Source organism: Arachis ipaensis, chromosome B02 (genome assembly GCF_000816755.2).
Source record: "Arachis ipaensis cultivar K30076 chromosome B02, Araip1.1, whole genome shotgun sequence".
In the NCBI taxonomy this organism is placed as follows: domain Eukaryota; kingdom Viridiplantae; phylum Streptophyta; class Magnoliopsida; order Fabales; family Fabaceae; genus Arachis; species Arachis ipaensis.
In genome coordinates, this window is record NC_029786.2 from 98,373,060 (window position 1) to 98,390,631 (window position 17,572).

Sequence of the window (17,572 nt, forward strand, 5' to 3'; positions counted from 1 at the left end):
TAAAAAAATTAATAATAATTTTAATTTTGATATAAATTTTAGAGACTAAAATACCTAAATAAACGTGTTACAGTGTTACTTAATTGTCACACTAAACAAATGATGTTGATAAGGAAATTGATTTAAGAAAACAACTAATTTACTCCAATTGTCTGTATTTTTTATTTTTGGGATTAGATTAACTTATTATCGATTTTTTTGTGAATTAAATCGACTCATTTTTCTACTTTTAGAGACCAATGTCACGGCTTTGAACACACTCCAACGCTACCGTGTCGACACTTGGATTTACTCAACTTTTTGAGCTAAGACCAAGTCAGCCTAACCCTCAATACTTAGCAAGAAAGCTAAGAATACAAGAGAACACAAGAGAAATGAAGCTTTGGTGGAAGAACATTTTATTACTCAAGTGTTTGTTAAAAATGATTCACACATTTCACACTAACTCTCACCTCCTATTTATAGCCATCCACCTCCTTAATGGATTGTTAGGATTAAATCTAATCAACGGTTTAGATTAATCATCTAGAACCTTCACTACAAATATCTATCCTTCCATATTTTTCTAAATACTTCTAGATTGTTCCATATCATTCTTCATACTCCTATATACATCCACACTCTTCTAGAATACTCTATGACCTTCCAAAGTCTTCTAGAACCTTCTAGAGTATTCCGGGACCTTCTAGGACATTCTAGAACATTCCGGAACCATCTAGAGCATTCTCAAAAACTCCAGAAAATTATACAAAAACTGTTAAATCTAACATTCTAAAATTTACCGTGACATTCTCCCCCACCTAATGCGCAAACGTCCTCGTTGCGTTCTATTCATGATAGTGCTTTAGGCGTTCTTGGAATTGCCACAGATCTTCATGAGCTTCCCAACTAGCTTCAGTTATCGGGAGCCCTTTCCACTTGATCAAGTATTAGATACTTGGTGGTACTCCTCTTCGTCGCACGACGCGATTAGCTAAGATCTCTTTAATTTCTTTATTAAAGGATCTAATCACCACGGGTGGAGCACGACTCGAGTCACCACTACTCGGTTTGTCTTGGTCTCCATGATATGGTTTAAGCATACTTACATGGAAGACCGGGTGGATCTTCATAGAGGGAGGGAGTTGTACTTTGTAAGCAACCTCCCCAACACGTCCAATGATCTCAAATGACCCTTCGTATTTGCGGATTAAACCCTTATAAACTTTGCAAAAGGCTTTGAATTGTTGTGGAAGAAGATTGATCATCACATTGTCTCCCACTTGATAGCTTGCATGTCTCCTCTTCTTATCTGTCCATTTCTTCATCCTCTTGGCAGCTTTGTAGAGGTAAGAACGAGTGACATCTGCTTGTTCTTTCCATGACTTAATCATATGATAAGCTCCAGAGCTCTTCCCTGAGTAAGAGGAAGAAAGAGAGTGAGGTGTAAGCGGCTGTTGTCCAGTCACAATCTCGAATGGGCTCTTCCCTGTAGACTCACTCTTTTGCAGATTGTATGAGAATTGAGCAATGTCTAGGAGTTTTGTCCAATCCTTCTGATTAGCGCTTACAAAATGTCTCAAGTAACACTCAAGTAAGGCATTCACTCTCTCAGTCTGCCCATCGGTTTGAGGATGGATGCTTGTTGAGAAATGAAGCTCCGACCCAAGGAGTTTGAACAACTCTGTCCATAGTCGTCCTGTGAAGCGTGGATCTCGATCACTAATGATGCTCTTAGGCAATACCCAGTACTTCACCACATTCTTGAAGAATAGTCGTGCTGCTTCCTCTACAATGCAGTCAGTAGGGGCAGGTATAAAGGTAGCATACTTCGAAAATCGATCCACTACCACGAGAATAGATCCAAACCCCTCAGACTTCGGTAAGGCAGAGATGAAATCTAGAGAGACACTTTTCCACGGTCGCTCTGATGGAGGCAGAGGTTCCAACAACCCGCTTGGTGTCTTGTTTTCAGTATTATCTTTTTGGCACACAAGACAAGTCTTCACATAGCTCTCCACTTCATCTCTCATTTAAAGCCAATAATAAGAACATTCAATGAGTGCCAAGGTCCTTCGTTGACCTTGGTGACCAGCCCACTTGGTGTCATGGCATTCCCTCACTAATTTTCTTCTTAGATTTTTTCATTTAGGGACGTATAGTCTTCTCCCTTTAGTGTAGAGAATGTCGTTTTCTAACCAAAATCTTTTGGTCTTACCTTCTCTAGCCAACTCCACCAACTTCTTAGCTAATGGATCGTGATGCAACCCTTCCTTGATGGTATGCATAATATCTCCTTAAACCATAGAAATGGCCGCTAAGTCAGCCTTGCGACTCAGCGCATCTGCTACCACATTAGTCTTGCCTGACTTGTATTCAAATTCGAAATCAAACTCAGCCAAGAAATCTTGCCACCTAGCTTGTTTGGGGCTTAACTTCTTCTGAGTTTGGAAGTAGCTTGTAGCTACGTTGTCTATCTTAACGATGAAGTATGAACCAAGTAAGTAGTGACGCCAAGTTCTCATACAATGCACTACCGCGGTCATCTTCTTCTCTTGGACGGTGTATCGCCTCTCTGTATCATTCAACTTGCGACTCTCAAAGGCAATCGGATGTCCTTCTTGCAGCAGAACCCCTCCAATAGCATAGTCAGAAGCATCAGTGTAGACTTCAAATACCTTTGAGTAGTCGGGTAGTGCTAGTACTGGTCCTTCTGTGATAGCAGCCTTCAACTCATCAAAGGCCTTTTGAAACTCCTTTGACCATTCCCAAGAGTGATTCTTCTTGAGAAGATCAGTTAATGGTGCAGCCTTGGCGGAGTATCCCTTGATAAACCTCCGATAGTAATTAGCCAACCCAAGGAATGACCTCAATTCAGATACCTTATTTGGCGACTCCCACTCTTTGATAGCCTTCACCTTTCCTTGATCCATACAGAGAGTTCCATCTTTAATGACGTGTCCCAAGAAGTGGACTTCGTCCCTTGCAGAGGAACACTTTTTCTTCTTGTTAAGTGCTCGATAGTCGATGCATAGTCTCAATGAATCATCATGCTTCTTTTGGAACAAGACTGGTGCGCCATAAGGTGCCTTCGATGGACGCATGAACCCAGCATTTAGCAAATTCTTGAGTTGCTTCTTCAACTCCTCAAGTTCTGGTGGTGCCATCCTATACGGTGTTGAGGTGGGCGGCTTTGCTCCTGACTCCAATTCAATCTTGTGGTCCACCTTCCTCTTAGGTGGTAGTTGTTTTGGCAACTCGGGAGGCATCATATCCTTATTTTCTTCAAGGACTTCCTTGACTTTGGGAGGGACGTCTTCTCTTTCGGATGTTGACTCCTCTTGTAATAGAGCCAAATATGTAAGCTCTCCCTTCTTGAACCCTTTCTTGAGTTGCATAGCAGAAAGTATCGGTGGTCCGCCAACTTTAGAGACTGTAGGGACCATGCATGGAGACCCTTTCTCCATGACGCATATTACGTTGTAGTATGGCATAGGTATTATATTTGCCTTCCTTTGCAAATCGAGCCCGATGACTATTTTAAAATCGTCCATGGATGCTACTGAAAAATCCACAAGGTCCTTCCAAGAACCAAGAGTCATCTCAACCCCTTTTGCTATTCCCTTAAGGGGTTCACCCTTGGTATTCCCGGGTTTGAACCAGCCATTCTTTTCAATAATCTTCAACCCAAGCCTCTTTGCTTCATCAAGCGTGATGAAGTTGTGTGTAGCACCAGTGTCGATCATAGCCATGACAGGTTTTTCATTGATAAAGGCTTTGACATAGATCAAGACTTTCTTTTCTGTAGTGCTTGCCTCTTTGCCCTTCACATCATTTATGTATTGGATAGATCCAACACACTCAATTACTTGAGTTTGAGCTTCTCGTTCCTCGGCGATAGATGCCAAAGTCCCTAGCTTGGGACAATCCTTCATTTGGTGTGGTCCCTTGCACACGAAGCATCCTCCTTTGGGCACGAAGCCTTCTTCTTTTCTTCGTACTCTTTCTTTGAAGAGTATTTTTCTTCCTTCTTGGTTGAGAAACTCTTCCCCTTGTCTCCCCCACCTTTAGCAGAACTAAGCTTGGAGGAAGACTTGGGTTTAGAGTCTCCCCTATGATACTCAGTTAGTGATTCGGCCACCATGATGGCCTCATCGACATCCTTAACATTCCTTCTTTGTAGTTCTTGCTTTGCCCAAGGTTGGAGTCCATCAATGAAGAAGAACAATGCATCCTCTGATGCTAAGTTGGGGATTTGAAATGTGAGAGTAGTGAACTCCTTTACGTAGTCGCTAATCGTACTCTTGTGCTTCAACTCCCTCAACTTCTTCCTTGCTTCATAAACCACATTCTCAGGGAAGAATTGTCTTTTCAACTCCCTTTTAAAATCTTCCCATGTGGCTATGTTGCAAGTACCCTTTTTCCATATCTACGCACTTTCTCCTCCACCACAAAGTAGCATTATCAGAAAGGTAGAGAGCTGCAGTGCGTACCTTTATTGCTTCTTCGACCACCCCTTGGCCTTTGAAGTACCTCTCCATTTTCCATAGGAATTTCTCCACCTTGCGAGCGTCCTTTATGCCCTTGAACTCCTTTGCCTTGGGGAGATCAATCTTTGTCGTTTCCCTTATAATGGTTGGTTGAGATTTTGCCTCCTCGAATCAAACTCAAACTTCCTCAAATAACTTTAAGGAATTCTCAAGCTTCTCTTCAATTTGGAGCATGCTTTCTTTGAAAGCATCTAGTTCTCCTAACACGTGAGTCTCGAGGGTTTCCTTATCATGTTCTATCCCTTGGAAACGCTCATCCATAGAGGATAGAACATTTTCCAACACAGAAACTCTCTCTTCTAAGAAGTTAGAGTCCTTACCTTTAGGCTCACTTGAAGAACGGACCTTTTTGCCTCCCCATTGAGAAGGAATAGCATTCGTTCCCCTTTAAGACTCAACATGCTCCATGGTGATACTATAAGCTAAGCCATACCCACAAGCAACTTGTGCTCTCTCTCGAACCTTGATCTGATGCCGAATTGTCACGGCCTTGGACACACTCCAACGCTACCGTGCCAGCACTCGGACTTACTCAACCTCTTGAGTTAAGACCAAGTCAGCCTAACCCTCAATACTTAGCAAGAAAGCTAAGAATACAAAAGAACACAAGAGAAAGGAAGTTTTGGTGGAAGAACATTTTATTGCTAAAGTGTTTGTTACAAATGATTCACACATTTCACACTAACTCTCACCTCCTATTTATAGCCATCTACCTCCTTAATGGATGGTTAGGATTAAATCTAATCAACGGTCTAGATTAATCATCTAGAACCTTCACTACAAATATCTATCTTTCCATATTTTTCTAAATACTTCTAGATTGTTCCATACCATTCTTCATACTCCTATATACATCCACACTCTTCTAGAATACTCTATGACCTTCCAAAGTCTTCTAGAACCTTCTAGAGTATTCTGGGACCTTCTAGGACATTCTAGAATATTCCGAAACCATCTAGAGCATTCTCAAACACTCCAAAATATTATACAAACACTGTTAAATTTAACATTCTAAAATTTACCTTGACACCAAGTTTTACCATTACTCCAAAAATAGAATGATGTACTAGTTTGTTTATTATTATTGCTAGATGTACGCAATGAATATAATATAAGTATAACTTCTTGTAAAAAATAATTTAGCGAATGATTCTTTAAGAAGTTTATTTTAGTTAAACTATTCTTAGATTCCATTTATTTAAAACTATTTCTACTGAGATTACATAATAGTATCCTAATTATGGTAGTATTTAAATAAAGACATTTAAAACGTCTTTTTTTTAAATATTTTTTAATAATTAAAATTTAATATATATAATCGATTAAATTGTATTATTTTTGTCTTACTAAAAAATATTTTTTAAAAAAGACGTTTTAAACATTTTATATGAGTAACTCCCTTAATACATACTATTTTAAATGACTAAAATAGATATTTTTACAAAGCTAAACATCTGTTTTATTTTATTTTTTCTAAACATCAATGTGGTACTATGAATGATATACTCATATGAACTACTAAATACAACTTAAATAAAATCAATGGAACGTCTTTTATATTTTCTAGCGAGTGTATTTTTTTTTAAAATAAAAAGTTTAATACGATAAGATGGAACATCAATGGAAAAGTATTAAACAGATAAAATAAATTAATTTTTAATTATTTTCAGCAAATATCATCATCAACCAAAAAATCAAATATCACTTCACTTTTTGTAACTCTTAATCGACCTATTAACTACTCTCGTAACACCTACCAACGCAAGTTGGCACAGATTGATGAGGGTCTGTGTCCCTTAACCATCTCTCCCGAGTTCGATACTCACTGGAAGATGGGAATGGAGCTTGCTTGCTTGGGAGGGTCGCTCACTTTGTGTGCCTCTGCAATACCCGAGGGATTAGTCATTGGGCTTTCAGCTTGATGGATACCCTGGTGCAAAAAAAAAAAAAAAAAAAAAACTACTCTCGTAACACCTATTTCTTGATTCCTTAAGATTCTGTCATTCCTTTTCAATCAAGTGCTCCAAATGATAATAATAAAACCAAATTCACTAACATTCTATCAATTCGACTGCATGATTGACCCCTGAACCACGTAAATTTACGGTCATTCAGTTCTATATCTACCAGTTTCATATTGCTGTTGACACACTAGCGCCTTTTCTTTATTCCAACTGCACAACCTCATTGAAGACACCTATGTAGTAAAGAGGAACTTGACATATTCCCGATAAAAAACTCAACTATTTTCACACAGCAAGCTTCTCTTCCCTTGTATGTGCACCATACACCAAGCAAACCGCACAAATAAAAATTTGAATTTGGATCTTCTAAATTTTGAACTTTTACTTTAGAGGGTAAAGTATAATCTTCTACCCTTAAATGATTTCTCTCTTATATTTACTTTTAATCCCACCTATGAAATGAATGGTAAGAGATCACACTTTACTCTCTAAAGTGAAATTCAAAATTTAGAGGATCCAAATCTTGAAAATTATTGTTTATCAATTCCCCTTCTATATACAACCATCTCTCCCCTTTGTAATAATTACTCAACCTAAATATCATATCATCCCACATTATTAATAAACTTCCGGAAGCACCTTCCGATCCCACAAATTCCAAACTCACCGCATCATTATCCCAAAATTGCACTACATCAAACTTAGTAATCACATCCTTCTTTGTCTCTATCAATCCTAACATATTCACATTATTTTTATGCTTAAATTTTTTACCATTTCTCACTTTCCAACACCCCCTAAACCCCTCACATTCTACGAACTAAAATCATTTAAAAACTTTATTACACATCCTATTCCGATTTTTTGGCGGCTCCTTCTTACTTTCTCTTTCTGTTTTGCTTGCCTTCTTTTTTGTGCCAATACTTCATTTTAAGTTTGGAGAATAGCCATAATGTCCTCATCCTCGTCATACAAAACAGCTCCTGATTCGACCGCCAGATCCCAAGCAGCCCTGTTTTCAGCCATATCTTTATCCCAACTTTCTCCATGCTCATCTTGATTAGTTTCACTGTCTGCATCGTATTCTGCCTCCCCCAAATCTTTCAAGTTTCTTACAGCCCCTTCATCCTTCAACCCAGTTTCTTCCACCACTGTATTCTCATCCTTTAAATCTGAATCATGCACTGCATCACCCTTCATTAGACATATGCCAACATGCTACTTACCACTCCCGTCCAAACTAGCGTGGATCTCATTAACTATACTTGGTGGAATGTTTTCCTCTGCTATGCTGTTCGGACAATTCTCCGCACCTCCGCCAATCTCCTTTCCGGCTTGATTCTACTCGTCGGGTGTATTAGTGGTTTCACGCTCCTCCCTGCCCTCCACACCATCAAACTCAACGCGGACATTATCACATCCGCCACCAGTAGCTGACTTCCGCGCTGCTGCTCCCAAATCAGCCTCGTCAGCACTGTTCACTGTGGCATCAACCTCTTTACGAACTCCATGACCAGTCACACCTCTCTCTTCACTGTCGCCTACAGCAGCCAGCAAGGAGGCCCTTTTAAAATGCACAATGACATACTCTCTGTTGCACCACACAGCCACTTCGTCGCCACACCCCCACTAACATATTGGGCCTTATATGCTTCAACCAGCCCAAATTGAACTTTTGTTCAACACCAAATCAATCCCTTCTTTCCGTTTATCCCTATATTCCCAAGTCCCCGTTCTTTCAAAGATTGCTTCGTTACTGATTGTTTGAGATCCTATAGATTCCGCACTCACTATAACTGTCGGATACACCAAAGGATTATTCGTTCGCGTTTTCAAAAAACCATGATGCCACTCATCCAAATCTTCAACGGCAATTACCTTTCTATCCTTGTCATGCTCTGCCTCCCGTAGTCCCTGTAGTATCATTACCACCGCATCTCATCCTAACTCCAACGGTTCCCTCTGAGCTTCTAGTTCTTCATTTCCATGGTGTTCCAAGACAACTCTCCCTTTCTCCTTCACCTCATTATCCTTTTCTTTAATTTTTTTCTGTTTTTCATCAGGAGACTCTGTACCATCTTCATCGTGCGTAGTGGTTATTTTTCGGTCATCAATCCTCCTCCTATACTTAGTCTCACCCACAAAGATCTTCTTACTCCTTAATTGCATTCCATTCATCTCCTGATGGCCTTTAACGCCCCTCCTTTTGTAGTATACCTGATGAAAGCAAACAGATGGATCCGGTCATACCTCTCTTTAGGTACCAAATAAATATCATTTATCCTTCCTGTACACTTGAATATATGAAACAATTTATTCTTCGAAACATGATAAATTATCCATAAAAATTGTGAATGATTCACTTTCCAATCGGAGATAGGCTTTCTAGTTCCAAACTCGTAGATCTTTTCTAATATGGGACTGTCTAGCTTTATCCCACCTTACATTAGGCATAGATGAATTATGGACGAGAAGTATGTACTCTCATAATGTGACTGAATTGGTCCTAGTTACTCTTCGGGACGGAGTGGAAGAAGGAAGGGGGAGATTCTCGAACGAAGAAAAGGATCCAATGACTTGGAAAGAATTGAACGAGGAGTCGTATGAGGTGAAAATCTCATGTACGGTTCTGTAGAGTGGCAGTAACTGGTGGTTGATCGTGTATTTCATTATAGTTCTATGATTCATAGTATCATTTTCTATTTGATACCTTTGAATTCCATATTCGAAGTTGCGATCGAATCGATTCTTTTTCATGAATCGATTCAATACATTTCTTATGTACCCATAGGTGCTATATTGGATTTGAATCAGATTTCGGATCAATCAATATATTGGATTTAAATCAATATATTGATTGATCCGAAATCTGATTCAAATCCAATATAGCACCTATGGGTACATAAGAAATGTATTGAATCGATTCATTAAAAAGAATCGATTCAACTTCGAATATGGAATTCAAAGGTATCAAATAGAAAATGATACTATGAATCATAGAACTATAATGAAATACACGATCAACCACTGCGAAATAAGAGTCTCGAGGAAGAAGCTACGATCAGTGAGAGTGAACAGAGGTAAAAAACTTGGAGTACGCCTACAAGACGAACAGAAAAACGTTACAATTGTGGTTATAGTTGTGGTTATACAAAGATATCTCAAGATCTTTGGAGGACATAGACTATGAGATAGACATATTTCTCATGATGAAGAAACATATTGGATAAATTATATAGTACACTACCCTTCTTCGTAGTATTCAATTTTCCTTTTCATTGCCCACATTTCTTGAACATATATGCATGTTCAATACATTAAAATGTTTTTATTTTTATCTTATATTTATTTAATTTATAAATTTAACAAAAATCGACGGCTATTTCTGCCGTCGATAATTTTTGACGGCCTGCTGTCGATATTACTAAAAAAATAATTAAAAAAAAAATATTAAAATCGACGGCCTAGTCGTCGATATTTTTATAATGCATTAATTTATTTCCCTATTATCGTCATAGTATAGGCGAATCAGCAGTCGAAAATAAAATCGACGAATATGGCGTCTATTTTATTATTTTAAATATCGACAACTTTGCCGTCGATAAATTTGAACGGTCTAGATTACCTTCTAAAATTGGATGAATGGTCTAAATTTAATCTATATAATAGACGCCATATGTGTTTTTTTTATATTAAAATCGACGAATGTGTCATCTATTTTATTATTTTAAATATCGACAACCCTGCCGTCGATAAATTTGAACGATCTAGATTACTTTCTAAAATGGAATGAACGGTCTAAATTTAATCTATATAATAGACGCTATATGTGTTGTTTTTTTATATTAAAATAAAAAATTTTGTCGTCTATTTTATTATTTAAAATATTGACACCTTTGCCGTCGATAAATTTGAATAAAATCGACAAACAGGTCGTCGATTTTTATCACTAAAAATACATTTTCTCAACTCCTGCTTCTAAAGTTCAGAAACGCATGTCTTCCCCAAATTCAAGCTAGGTATTTTTATCACTAAAAACGTTTTCTCTTCAACACCGCCTCCGTCCGACACCACCACTAGCGACCACCATCGCCTACCCTCTCTCTCTTCCTTCTTCTCTTTCTTCCCCATTTCTCCATTTCTTCGTTCCTGCGTGCGACACCCCTGTTCGTGGAGTCACCCTCTGTCCGCGTCTTCAAGCACCGACAAGCAACCACCAGCGGCGGCGACCTTCTGTGCCACCGCGACATCACCACCACCCCACCGCCTCTCCGTTCTTCTTCCTCCTTTCATCAATGCAGGTTCCTTTCCCCTGTTCCCTGTCTTTCTTTTCTTTATTTTCACTGCTTTTTAATTCTATTTTTAGAAATTTTGGTTAGGCTTAGGTTTGTTAAAACTTGTGTTTCTGGACTGAAATTGTTGTTGGCTGTATCTTTCTGAAATTACTGGGTTGAATGTTGCTTAGATTAAACTGAAATTTACTGTTTTGAACTCTGCACACCACATGTTCGGAGAAATGCCTGAATGGAATTTTTGTATGTAAGGCTTTATTATTATGATTATTATTAGGTTTATTTTTTCAATTTTATAACATTTTGATAGAGTAAAATAGTAAATAGTGAATTGTATCTAGCTAGGGAAGAATCTAATAACACATCGTTTGGGTAATGAGCTCGATGGAGTTCAATGGTTGGTACCACACTTTGGTAAAAGCTAAGGCACATTTTGTGTGGTCCGCTAGTTTTAGTTTGTACTTGAGACACACACACTTTTGGTGAAGAGTACTGTCAATAATGCACGATTGTTGATTATGCTTTGAATTTTGTACTTGCTTCTACTCCTATGAAGATTCACGTTATTACTTAATTATTGGTTCTTTCTCATTCATGCACTTTATGCAATTCACTTTTCTACATCTATGTATTAGTTATGGAAATGAATAAAAAGCTTTAATGAAAGTCTCCTTTTCCATCTTTTGAGGGCTTCAATTGAACTTTGTTACCCTAGAAAAGATTATCTAATTATGTCAATAAAAGTAAAGAGCAGCTTTTTTGAAGAAGCATAAAGATGAATTTTCCTCATGATTCAGATAGACCATAGCTTATAATAAAAAATTAAGAAAAACGAATCTAGTAGTGGTGTTGGAAAACTTGATAAATATGAGATAAAATTTATAAAGCTGTAGAAAGAGAAATCTGAATCTAATTTAGATGAGGAAAAGGTTGTTCTACAAGGAAAGTATTTGCATATTTTTTATTCTTTATAATATATATAATGCATGATAAAAAAATAACATCATCAATCATCCATTCTTTACTTTTTGTTGTTTGCTAAGGAAGAAGGCAAATTTTACTTCACGTGAAGAAAATGATGCATATAGAAGAGAGTACCCTTAGATCTAATACTTCTAATTTTTGTAGTGATATTCTATAGCTTTTTTTGCGTACTTGAACATTGATGGTGAAGAGGATGGCTTTGGAAATATGAAGGAAGACAAGGGTAGTTTGGGAAGTGAGCAGAAAAATATTAGATGCATCATTTGTTATTAGATTTATGGTACTCCTATATATTATGGGAAAACAAATTCAATTAGCATGTACATTATTGAGAAGAAAAACTGCTATCATATCAAAATCTGTGTTATAAAACTTACATCACAAACACAATCATGCCTTATTGCCTTATAACTTAAATAATAACCAAGTCTATCCAAGATATCAATTCCCTTCAACAGAACAGAACTATGAGCGACTCAGTCGTGAAACTTGTATTAGCAATGGCTAAAGCATATTGTATCCGTGTTAATGACCTATGCATTTTGTTCTGTTTTCCTTTTGAAATCTGGCACAAATCTATTGGCTCTTTGGATTCCATCCTCATTTTTATTAATAACAGTCTCAAGACAAAAATATAAAAATATTAAAATGATTATTTTTCTATTGTTTCAATACCTTATAGTTTATATAGTATTTTAACGTGACTTTCATTTCTTCTCAAACATTTAGAGTTATATCTATAGATTGCAATGATTCCCTGTTCCTAACTATATATTTTGATTTTCTAACAACAACATATACATTTGAAGCAGCTTTCTTAAAAGATTCCCTCTCTCTCTGGTGCTGCAAAGTTAGGATTTCCTATGACCAGGTACACTACCCTTTTCATTTCTTTAATTATTGCTTGCTGTAATTTCAGCTCAGGTATTAGCAATTGCCAACTTCTGCTTATTCTTCATGTGTTGATTGCTTGCTTGATTTCTTGTTAGCTAGTTTTAAGTTTGTTGGAATTTGAAATTCGGTTACTGATTAAGCATTTTGTTACTAGCTGATTCTGTTTTCTGGTTTAGCTTCTTGGAGCTTAGTTAGTTTTCTGCTTCTTTGTGAAGTATGAGGAATCATCAATATTGAAAGAATATTCAGTTTTCTACTACCGAACTCAAGATTCTGATATACTCTTTTGCAATATTTGATATTTCTATGCAGCATTTCACAGTGGGAATTGTAGTGGTGTGGGTCAATAGAATCTTTTGATCAAAGAAACAATAGTGGAGTATTTGGTTCTTCATCATATACACTATCACAAAGTATTGGTAGAGTTTAAGACTCCCAAAAAAGCTATTCAAGGTTTAACCTTCTACTTTTTTATCTGTATCTGCTGTGAGATAATTGATTTCAAAGGTGTATTTTTCTGGACATCCCTGCAACTGCAAGTGTTGGTTGTTTTTGCTTCTACTTTTAAGTCTTTGCGTGAAGTAATAATGAATGAGTTAATGAAACTAACATAAGTGGAAAGGGGTGTATAGTGATATTAATGTCTCCGATGGAGGCAACCACCAGATCCTACATGTCCTGATTGAGATCACGGTGGTGGGGCCTCAATCACTGAATCTCCCAAGTAACGTTAAAGAACACCAATTTTTTAATAAACTCTCTTCTGCTTCATTTGATTATTAAAGCCTAATATTGTTGAAGTTTACCCCTGCTGCGATCCATGTGCAAACCTTTTATTTGAATTTCAATCTGCACAAACATCAAACATGACACCCATTGGATTCTCGACAATATTACTATTAAACTTGTGACTAGCCCAATCATGTGTAGTTGTGTACAAAGTTATGCATATCTATTATTATGCTTCTCTGTTTCACTTTTTTTTAATTATTTTCTGTGTGGTATGAGAGAGAGAGAGAGAGAGTGAGAGAGAGAGAGAGAGGGTGGGTAGGTTTGTTTGAGTGTGGTGTTAGTGTTGAGAGAGCGTAGCTGTCTGTCTGCTTGCTTGCTTTTCCCTAATTTATGACTAAAAGTGACTTATGAGAGAGAGCAAGTGTGTGTGTATATGTGCAACTGTGCATTGCAAATTGAAACTAGTTGCAGGATAAAGCTTAAATTATCTTTAGATTTTGCTTAAATTATGATTACAAAGTAAACCAAAAGTACTAGATTAGTCGTATTCTTGTCCTTTAAATTGATGGCTTATATATAATTGTACCATAGACCTAAAGTTGTGGCTTTTGAGCTCTGAAGGATCATGTCCACAATCTAAATTAATAGCTTTCTTTAATTTAATTATTACCTTAATTTTTTCAACATTGTCTTAGATGAAACTAGGCACTCAACTCGAACTAGAAAAAAGATCAGCATATTTAGATGATTTTCACTACATGATTGTATTATCTAAACCTCATTATTATTTTTCGTTTTATCCTAATATTTTACATAATTTTGCTATTAGAGAGAATTCTGATATCTTTAGATTATTATTACTTGTTAAACTCAGCATTACTTGTTATTTATTTGTCAGCAAAATAAATTTGTATCTGTTCAGAGGCTAAATTTTATTCAAATGATTTTTTTAAAATAGAAATGCTTTGACATTATTGATACGGAAGAGGATGATATCTATCAAGCTTGGAGGTTTAGGGCTGCCAAGCGCTTGCGAGGTATGCTCCATGCCATTCGCAAAAAAGGTGCCCGTCCATATTGGATCCCACCAGAAGTTCTTGGTGAATTGATGAGACGTTGGAACACTGATGCCTATAGACAATTACAGGTGAGAAATACAGCTACCAGGAAATCGACTCGAGGTACTTCTCTTCACACTGCAGGAGGCACCACCTTTCCCGAAGCGAGGTTACGCTTGGTAAGTTGCTTATAGAATTTGTAATTTATATTTATATTATACAGAATTTGAATATAAATTGATAAAATAAATAATATGTATTTGCATGCACTATACATAGAAAGGACACAGTAGATAGCCTGCTTTATAATTCCTACTAATTATTAGATATTAGATTTAGAAAAAAAAAAAAATAAGTGTTTCCATTGTGTCGTTTACCTGGTAATTGGTATGTGAAAATAACAACTATACAAGGAAGCGTTAATGATATTAGTGTTCACTTCAATGTGGATGATGAAAATATGATACTTTCAAATGATTGATGAAAATATGATACTTCCAAATCCCTGGTGGTGTTCAAACAAGGTTGTCCCTGATCTAGGCCTCGGTCAATTCTCGCAGCTTCCTAATAGCCAAGTTCCCGGCGAGTTCGATGCACTGGAACCAGGTAGGAGGCATCATGTGAATCTAGAGTAGTCCGGGGCCTATGATTCACTTCCTTGGTCACTTAATGCACTTAATGCACTTCATGGGAACATGTGCTACTTGATTGCTGTTGCTATTTTTAATTCAGTTGTGAAACTTTCAGCCACTAAATCAATCATCTAAGAGTAGACATTGTTGCTGTCTTTCTACATGGGTATGGCATTACTACCACATATAGAAGTAAAGAATTTGTTTTTTAGTTCAGTTTTTGTTTAGGTACCAATTGTTTATTCAAGCTATTCCCTTGCATTTTGATTGTTTTTTCTTCCTTTCCCTTTAGTTATCAAAACTAAATACATCTCCTGAAGTTGCATTGATTTTCATGAGGTTTATCATTAGTAGTAAGGTTCTGCACGAATTTTCTTGCTTATTTTATATCCAAATTCTCTGCATATGTAGATATGATTGAATTGGTTATTTGGTTATGCTTTGGTAAGCCTTAATCAATAGAGAGTGAAATCCGTTCTTAATAATGATCTTGATCTAGTTTCTTCTTGAATTGATGCAAACTGCTGAGTTTTATTTTCTGCTTAATCAATTGCTTAGTACAATACATCCCATATTACATGATAACTTGGTTACATTATGTAGAATCATTCGCTTGGAAGACAATCACGTATGGATGAGTTTTTTGAGCACACTCATACTCGCAAAGAGGATAGGACTCAATGGGTTGATGAACACTCCCAAAAGACAAAGGTAACTTACCTTTATTAATTGTAACTATTTTGTTATCTAATTGTTATACATTATTAATACTTATAGTAGTTTATCAATCATTTCTCCTCATTGTAGGATATATTTCAAGAGTGTATGTTTCAGGCTGAGCAAGAGCGGCAGGCTGCTATAGAGGCTGGTGTAATTGATCCACCGCCTGTCTCTGAGAAAAGCATATGGATTGAGACATTGGGTGGAAAACGAAGAGGTAGGGTATATGGCATGGGTGAGGTAAGGAACTCTTCCATGGTGCGGCCTCGAGTTGATGGGCCAACCACGACCACCAGCGCTGATGTTTTGGATCTTAGAGAACGAATCATAATACTCAATAGGGAAGTTGAACAACATGCCGCTAAATATAGAGAGCTTGAAGACCACTACCAAAGGGAGAAAAGAGAGTGGCAACAGACTGTTGAATCCTTGCGTGAGGATCTCAACACCAGTAACTCACAGATGGATCAATTTAGTCAACTCTAAGTTTAGTTATTTATCTTGTCTTGAGTCTTTATGTTAGAGGGTTATTTATTATTTTGATAAGTTTGTAAACTCATTATCTAATATTCTGTTTAAATTTTATTTTTATATTTAAAAGTTTATTTGTATTAACGGTTTACTATTTTTCAAATAGAAAAAATAATAAAACATATAACTATTAAAATCGACGGCAAAGTTGTCGCTTTTAAAAGTTAAAATACACAAATCTAAATAATTAAATCGATGGCAAAGATGTCGATTTTATTCAAGCACATATCGACGGCCTTGACGTCGATTTTATTAAACATATTATAGACAAAAGTGTTGTTGATTTTATTGAGTTAAATATCGACACAAAGGCTGTCGATTTTATTGAATAAATTATCGACAAAGAGGACGTCGATTTTAAATAATAATATCGACGGCAATGTTGTCGATTTTATTAAGAATGTAAAATTCTCACACCCATATTACAGACGGAACTGACGTCGATTTTATTAAATTATTATCGACGGTCATGAAAGCCGTCGATTTTATTAGCATTTTGAAAAACCGACAGGCTTTATAGCGACCAACTGCGCTGTCTATTTTGCCGTCGAATTTCAATATTATCGACGGCTAAGCCGTCGATTTGGCCGTCGATTTTAACAACGTTTCTTGTAGTGAGTTTAACAATTAGACATAATTATGGGCCATTATGATAGTTTCATCCAAATTATTTTGTTAAGTATTTATACAAGGCCTATTACCATGGCCATTAAGTCTATATTTTATCCAACAAACTACATAATAATATGTATGTGAGATTATTGTACAATATCTAGTAATATATATGCATCACGTATTTCTTGAAAAATGCTACACTCACAACAAAACCACTAGAAGGATGATTTGCCAAAAAAAAATCAAAACCAATACGTGAATGATGTTTTATACTAAATTATTTTTCATGACAATTAAATGTAAACAAATTAAAATTTTGCTAGATGAAAGCTTTTGGAAGACCAACAAATTAAATGTATGCATGTGTTGTTGATTCTGTAGTTTGGAATGATAGTAATTTTCATGTCTAATGGTCTCAGTAAAATAAATACGGTGAAAAGATCTCAAGAAAAGTGTGTGTGTGTGTGTTTTTTTTAAGTATTATATTTATTGATGAAAAATAGTACTTTAAAAAAGTGGATGTTCAGTAATTTCATAACATACTCAACGTAGTATCTCTAGTAATCATAGCCAATATGAATATTTTAATGTTATAACTTTTGTTTTTTTTTATCTAAATTT

General features: G+C 36.4%; 1 protein-coding gene and 1 long non-coding RNA gene across 2 annotated transcripts; both read left to right on the forward strand.

The window, feature by feature from the left end:
- LOC110269034 lies at positions 10,527 to 13,432 on the forward strand. Its single transcript, XR_002357956.1, has 3 exons — positions 10,527 to 10,794; positions 12,582 to 12,640; positions 12,840 to 13,432. It is a non-coding gene; the product is annotated as an uncharacterized LOC110269034 (long non-coding RNA).
- Positions 14,344 to 16,291, forward strand: LOC107627781. Its single transcript, XM_016330607.1, has 3 exons — positions 14,344 to 14,632; positions 15,689 to 15,796; positions 15,893 to 16,291. The coding sequence occupies exons 1-3, from the start codon at positions 14,435 to 14,437 to the stop codon at positions 16,289 to 16,291; spliced, it is 705 nt and encodes a 234-aa protein (XP_016186093.1). The 5' UTR covers positions 14,344 to 14,434.

Excerpts from the sequence above, each read along its gene's own strand:
- LOC107627781 (XM_016330607.1), top strand. The coding sequence starts at position 14,435 with ATGCTCCATGCCATTCGCAAAAAAGGTGCCCGTCCATATTGGATCCCA. Across the intron at positions 14,633-15,688 it reads CCGAAGCGAGGTTACGCTTG|AATCATTCGCTTGGAAGACA; the intron begins GTAAGTTGCTTA and ends TACATTATGTAG. Across the intron at positions 15,797-15,892 it reads AACACTCCCAAAAGACAAAG|GATATATTTCAAGAGTGTAT; the intron begins GTAACTTACCTT and ends TCCTCATTGTAG.